This window comes from Lagopus muta, chromosome 6, assembly GCF_023343835.1.
Source record: "Lagopus muta isolate bLagMut1 chromosome 6, bLagMut1 primary, whole genome shotgun sequence".
Classification (NCBI taxonomy): Eukaryota; Metazoa; Chordata; class Aves; order Galliformes; family Phasianidae; genus Lagopus; species Lagopus muta.
Window position 1 is genome coordinate 22496762 of NC_064438.1, and position 7398 is coordinate 22504159.

Here is a 7398-nt window from a genome sequence, read left to right on the forward strand (position 1 = left end):
CTGCAAGTTATTCATTTTAAAAGGCAGAATGGCTAGTATACAGAATCCCAGTTCAGAGCTGCGTGCTTCTTGTTAGCAAATACATAGTGTTTTCAAATACTTCTTAAAAAGTAATCTTGTTCTTCCTTTTGTAAAATATACTTGTTACACATTGTTTACTGACTATGATATATTTTAGGCACACGCACACAATATTTATAAGTTCTCTTTTTTTTTTATTTCCAAGGTTTGTCGAGTTGCCTATGAAATTATGCAGACATTGCATCCAGATGCTTCAGCATATTTCCATTCTTTGGATGATATCTACTACTTTGGGGGACAGAATGCACATAACCAGATTGCTGTTTATGCTCATCATCCACGAACTGCTGAGGAAATTCCTATGGAACCTGGAGACATAATTGGAGTAGCTGGAAATCACTGGGATGGTTATTCAAAAGGAATCAATAGGAAATTAGGAAAAACAGGCCTGTACCCGTCCTATAAAGTTAAGGAGAAAATTGAGACAGTCAAGTACCCTACATACCCAGAAGCTGAAAAGTAGAATAACAGGAAGACGTATGGCAGTAATTCTCACTTCTTTGACTCAAATCAGTCAACATACTAATGGTTTATATGGGATTTGAATTTGCATTTTAACATGCATTTAAAATCAAAGCCTTTGGTAATGAAACTGGAAAAGAAACTGAGAACAAATGGATGGGCTGTTATCTGAACTCACTCCTAAACATTTTTTGTTATATGCACTATCACACATGCACACCACAAACGCATACAGCAGGAAAACTGTTGTTTTATACTTTTTGTCTCTTCAAGATTTGTCCCAGTCAGTAGTCTCATGTGAGCTTTCAGCTCTTCTCTCTGCCATTATATGACAATAATGCTCAGACTTATAACACTGCCATATTGTGTAATTTGAGTAACATGAACATATTTTGTATGTGCAAAATTTAAAACATGGTGCCTATATTTGAAAGATTTGTGACATTTTTAAAAGAGCCATGCCTATTTCACTGATGCGCAAGAATCAGTTTTCAACTGTTACCATGATCACTGAATTTGCTTCAAAGAGATTCAAATTTCAGAGTAGATTTCTTTACAAGTTTATTTTTAGCGTTCCATTGGTTACTTCTCATGATTAATAAAATAAAGGATACATCCAACAATGAAATAGTCACTGTCTGTTAGGAACTTTTGTAAAACAATGCCATAAACAAATTTGTCTGTGCTGAATGTTTTTGAACGTTGCTTTTGATTTAAAACAAAACAACAGGGGGAAAAAAAAAGGAAGGAAAAAAGTGGCAGAACTGGAGTTTTATCAAATGTACATGCACTCAGAATGACAACAGGTGGTGGCAGAGTGGTTCTTGGTTCTGTGGACAGCGGGTTTTAGCAGGATGATTCAGTGGCTTATTTTCTTACATCCACTTTCAAGCATTTTCTTTTACCCTCTATGTTTCTCTTTCAAAAGTATTTTTTTTGGGGGGGGGGGGGGGTATTATAGGTAGCTGTTTACAGTTCTGGCATTGTATCTAGTTGATTTGAAGCAAAAATACTCCAAGTCTCCTATTTTTAGATTCCTTCAATGCACATGTAATTTCAGAAGGAGTATATGCAGTTTTCACTGCATTAGTACTCAAAAAAGTAAAAAAGTCAAAAAATATGACAGTTTACCCAGAAAATAGTAGGTTCCAGTAAGATATACACAAGGGTACATTTTTATGCATGGTATTAAGTTGTTAGTAATTCTTAGTGTTTTGAGATCTGCTGCTAGTCTATACAGAAAAGAGAATTTAATAATTTTACAGATTTGCAGATTTGAGGGTTATATATGCGTGTATATATATAAATGTACAAGATATTGAGAGTATTTCCAATTGAGAATAATATTGTACAGATTCTAGTGCTGTCAAAGTTGGAATACTGGAAGTAAAGAAAATCTTTACTCTTCAGACACTGAGAAAATGCCACGTGGGTAAATGTGGCTTTTAAAAGCTAAAAGTTAAAAAGATATTTAATTATATTTATGAAGAGATCAAGGACAGTTTTGACCCAAGGACAAACAGATGCACTTGATCATGAATAATTTCTACTGTAAAGTAGAAGGAAATCCCTGGAGCTGTGAAGTTTAGCAATAGTTTTCTAATTGAAATAGTGATGAATTAGGTGGAATATGATTGGTATATGATGGAATTAACTGATTAGTTCTCTGTGGCATTATTTGCAGGGCAGATCCTGTAGATCCCTTGCAGTTATGTGTTCCTCAAGTGAAAAGCTATTGTCTCTTGAAAAAGAACAACAAAATCGAAACTGCTGTGGAGAAAAAAGATAAGTTACCTGCTACTAGTATTAAATAGAGATCTCGGTAAAAAATAAAGTAGATACCAGATATTTTTAATGAGTAATTGAAGAGTAAAGTCAAATGAATAAAAGAGTGGGCAAGAAATGCTGAAGTTGATGAATATTTGTGACTAAAGCTGACTCAAGTTAACTAGCATTTCTGTATTTTTTAGAAGAACTGAGGAAGCTGTTTAATGTTAGATTTTCATCTAAGTGGTTTTGACAAATTTTTCACCAGTGTAAGCCAAACCTGTGATATTTTGGAGGCACGAAGGAAAGCTAATACACAACTTTTCATTAAATTTCTATAGTCCATGTAAAGCTATTACTGCTATTATTATTTTTCAACTTGAAAATATTCAAAGTCAAAAATATTTCTTCCTCAGTATTAATCATTAAATTAATAATTAAATAAATGCATTTTGTTTTGGGGAAATGTAATTTTTAACTATTTCCACACAAGTATTACATTATCTGTTTGATATTTTAAATTCTGAAAATGTTTTACTTTTGAGGCTCTTTATTTACACCTTCAGACATCATAGTTCCAAGCTCATTTTTGAGTGTCACAGAAATAGTATAAATGAATTAACATATGAGAAAATCCTCTATAGTGAGGTAAGTTGATAGAAAATATCACTAAAAAGGAGAAATAACAGACTATCTAAGATGAACACAAAGGCAGGAATGTATCTTCTGATATAGTAACCATAGAACTGAAAACACTGATGCTGTTGAGTAAATATCCTTATAATTTGGCTATTGCTTAACTAACTGTAAAGCTGGCAAAATATTGGCAAGGTGCTTGTGTGTTCTTACATATTGCAAGTACCTAATAAATAATTCTTACTGTCTTTGATGGAAATGATGGTTAAATCGTATGAAATTATAGAATTATTGTTAATAATTAAGACCTATTTTAATGTAAATGCTCTGATCTTATTCCATTGGATCATATGACTCTCTATTGCTTACAGCGCAGTGCTTCTTAGAGGAAGCATCATAGCATAGGCTGTTTGCTGGATGTATCTGTCTCTAGAGATGTTTTCCTAAAGACTACGAGTCAGTTATGTCTTAAGAGTCCTGGGACCTTGGGATGTTAAAAGTGATTCTCAGTTACAGGGAAATCAAGATAGTATGGACAAGAGGGATCTATGGTTAAATGAAGATGAGACCTCCAAATTTTCATTGTAGCTAACCAAAAAATGAAATAACAGGAATAAAAAATTGTCTTACATACCTGAAAGAATGCTGAGTTTTTGGAAGTTTTAAACTCATTAAGGTACTATCCAGAATGCTTGCAAGCAGGCATTTACACACATTGTTTATTTCACTCTGTAGCTCTGCAACGATTTTTTCCCCATACCAAGCTACCAAGTCCTTATATTCTCTCAAGCAAGATAATATTTAATTAAATTTTTTCTCTTTAAGAAGCATTTGTGCATGTGTGAGTGTGTGTTGTATTCATAAAGAAAAAACAAACAAGAAACAATGCTGTTTCCTTCGTTAATTTATAATTGTTACATTCTTTGTAATAACTTATTTTCTTGGTAAATGTATTTTCTGTATAAAAAACATCCTAATTCTCACTAGCTGGGCTAAGAAATATACTCTGCTATTCACTTGACTAGTCTTCACTGACCGTGGTGCACCTTGTAACCTGGGATCGTAGTCAGTTCACTGCTGCAATTACACCAACCTGAGTTCTATTCTTTTTTTTCACCTCAGCCTGCAGTCACTGCATGGAATTCCCAAATGTCCTGTACCAAACATGCAGCGTATTATGGATTTGTTCATAAAGGATGATGTTTTATTTCAAAATTTTAAAGTATTTTTCTTCAGAGAAATGTTTTGTCTACCCCTTCTACCACTAGACTTCAAGGAAACTTGTGATTATCAGAAAGACTTATCTTCTTTACTGATTTTTCAGAAAAGAGAACTGATCATACTTCTTTTATGGAGAGATATTTGTAGTCTGAAAGCTTCCTCCAAAACTGAAACATGTTTGTTTTCACAGTAGGTTTTTGTTTCCTTAGTTTGCAGATAAAAGATGTATCAGCTTCTGAGGTAAAATCATAATAATATATAAAACAGAAAATTTTCATTACAAATTCTCCTTGCTAAAGGGAGGATGATTTTCTTTCATGCCAGTGGAGTAGCACCTACGATTTAGATCTTTTTCAAAACAGTGAATTGAACTTTTGTTTTTTCAGTTCATAGGATTCTTTGCAATGTAATCTCCTAAATGTTTAAAGAATCCATGTGAAAAGCCTTTGTGTAGATTGTGAGGTGGGAATAAGTCTAATGCAACTAGATATTTTACACTTCTAAGTTGCTGGATCAATTTTATAAAGCCACAGGATACAAATAAATCTTTCAGAGATTAACGATCTCTGTCAGCAGATTCTTGCCATAAATACTTAATTTGCAGTCCCTTTTTTTGATTTTGCCAAGTACAAGTCTTAATCTTGTTTATAAACATCTTGCTGGTTACGTTCTGGTCATTGGCTGTTGCTGTATTACTTATTTGTTGTTTTGTTGATGAATACTAGCTGGAACACTCTTAAAGGACTTAAGTCTTATTTGGTTTACATATTCTGTTGAATTAAAATTACATTTAAAACTCACTAAAATTCAATTTGCTTAAGCCACCACTAGAATTATTTTCAAAGGCTGCAGACTTATGTCAAGGGCTACATTATGTAGTGCAGGTGTTTATGGAGCAAGACCGAAGCACAAAAAAAAATCATGTATAAATGTTAACCACAAACAAGCTGGGCTAGACTTCTTAGTATTCTGTTCATTTCTAAAGGTATGAAATATGACATTACAAGAGACAAGTAAGAGGGTAGTATAAAATTACCAAGCCTGCAAAGAGCTGGTAGTGTCTGGATGCCTACCTGTGCGACCTGCTGTAGGGAACCTGCTTTGGCAGGGGGGTTGGACTCCATGATCTCTGGAGGTCCCTTCCAACCCCTACAATTCTGTGATTCTGTGATTCAATTCTGTCTGCACTCATTACTGGTTGCATTCATTGTTTACAAGATTATTTCAGAATCAAAGTACATGAGGCAGAGGTCTTTCAGCAGAACAAGAGGAAAAATCCCTGGCACGATGTGGTTGCAGTGAAAAGGTCTTTACTATTGTTGGTACTTTGTACAAGTGCCTAATGCTACTGATGGTGTTTGCTGTTCAGTGGAACCTTTGTTTTGCATATTTCCTTTGACGTAACTTACTTGCTGATAGAATCCTGTTGCCACTTCAGTTGAAACAAGTTTGGATTATTCAAAGTATTTGCACCAAAATATCTTTTACAGTTTCTTAAAATTGTCTCTATGCTCTTAGGCTGACTCCCAAGGAGACACTAGAGGGAAGGATCTATTTCTGCTGGCCCAGACAGTTCTATGTTATATAATTGCTGACACATACAAGTTTTATTTTCAAGTTTGTATTTCACATTTTTAATAGATGAAAAAAATATATTTTTAATATTAGTTTATTTATGAAGTGTTTTATTGGCCAAGGTGAGATAAAGTCCCAACTATCCTACATTTTGTTGAATAAATCTATCAACCCACTCACTCTAATTATCATAGACATCTGCCAGTCTCAGCATTCTAATAGAACCTTCTAGGTTGTTATTTCTTGAAGGCTATGACATCTTTATGCTTTTCCATTAACCCTGCTGACTACTTGCATCTGTGGCTGATCTGTATAGTGCTGTATGAACCTTTATCAGAACTTTTTGCTTAGTGGATTTTGATTCTTTTGCTAATGCTTGGTGATTGCTACTTGACCAGAAAAGCAAGGGGACAGCAAGTGTGAAAATTTAGTTTTTTATCTCTTCCATTTTTCTTTTTAGTGGTTTTATTTATTTGCAAAATGCATTTGAATCAGAAGAGGATACTTGCTATTTGTACCATGGCAAATTTCTTGACCGGATGAAGGATATCTTTGCATAGCATTCCTGATCCATTTGTTTTTTTATTTGTCTAGCACCTCTAATACAGCAACACTTGCAGTGTAGACAAGTGATAAGGGATATAATCTGAATGCAGTCTTTTACAGAACTGAAAGAATCAGGTTATTTTCTTCAGTCTTAAAATCCCTTATTTTAGCTTTGTCTTAGGCTTCTTGCTTTTCCTTTGTCATATATTCTGCTATAATAGAGCTGCACAGTTCTCAAATACTTGACTAGAAGTAGAACCACAAGAATATTGGATACTTCTCTGCGAGAACGCATTGAATGTGGAAACTACTGTCCATTTCAGCTGTCTACAAAAGATCTGTCTCTGAAAGAAGCCAAGTGTGTTTGCTGAGTCTTTCCCAACTTGCAGCCTGGAGGTGTGGAAGGTGACCAAAAACCAGGACTTAATTCTTCACGAATGGAAGGAATGTGACATCTGTTATGTCCAGCCAAGATGCTGGAAAGAAACTGACGAGTTGTCTCACTGCTTCAACTTAGTGTTGGAGGATGATGTGATGAATTTATAATTTTAAATCTGTGGTCTCTTTGTAACATCTATAAAACTTGATTTGATTTCACTGAAAAATAAAATTATTATATTGAAGGAATAAATTCAGATTTATGGGCTTATGCTGCCAAACAGTATTTCTTCCTGCCTTGGATGGAGTTCATTGTGCATTAACATTTCTGAAAACGATTTCTGTGACTATATTTCAGTTATTCAGTGAGTTGACCATTTTCAGTGTGAGCTTAACTAGATATTGTGCAAAGACTAGAATTAACGAATGTTTACATAATAGTTTAAGGATTGATGGACATGTAATTTTTTTTCCTTTGTACTTGTATTTTTTCTTTTGAATTTGATTTTGTAGTGTTTGCTTTTATTTGCAGTTATTTCTGTTACATTAATATTTTGTTTAGGTGTTTATATTGATTACTGTCATGTGTGTGAAAAGAAATTCTTAAACCAAACCAAACTGCTAGCCTAAATATCAGATGTCAGATTCAGGATGTATTCTTAGTACCTTCCGACATGCTGGTGACATTTATTATTGTTAGTATATTTATATGTTTGATTCTGAAACAACACA

At 33.9% G+C, this 7398-nt stretch overlaps 1 protein-coding gene across 1 annotated transcript in view; it reads left to right on the forward strand.

Annotated features, from left to right (window-relative positions):
- The window catches only part of FUT8 (fucosyltransferase 8), an 83838-nt gene extending 82605 nt beyond the window's left edge, over positions 1 to 1233 (forward strand). Inside the window, exon 11 of the mRNA XM_048947928.1 lies at positions 227 to 1233. Coding sequence (XP_048803885.1) covers positions 227 to 544 — 318 coding nt within the window. The 3' untranslated portion in view covers positions 545 to 1233. The remainder of the gene's footprint in view (positions 1 to 226) is intronic.
- The last annotated feature ends 6165 nt before the right edge of the window (positions 1234 to 7398 follow it).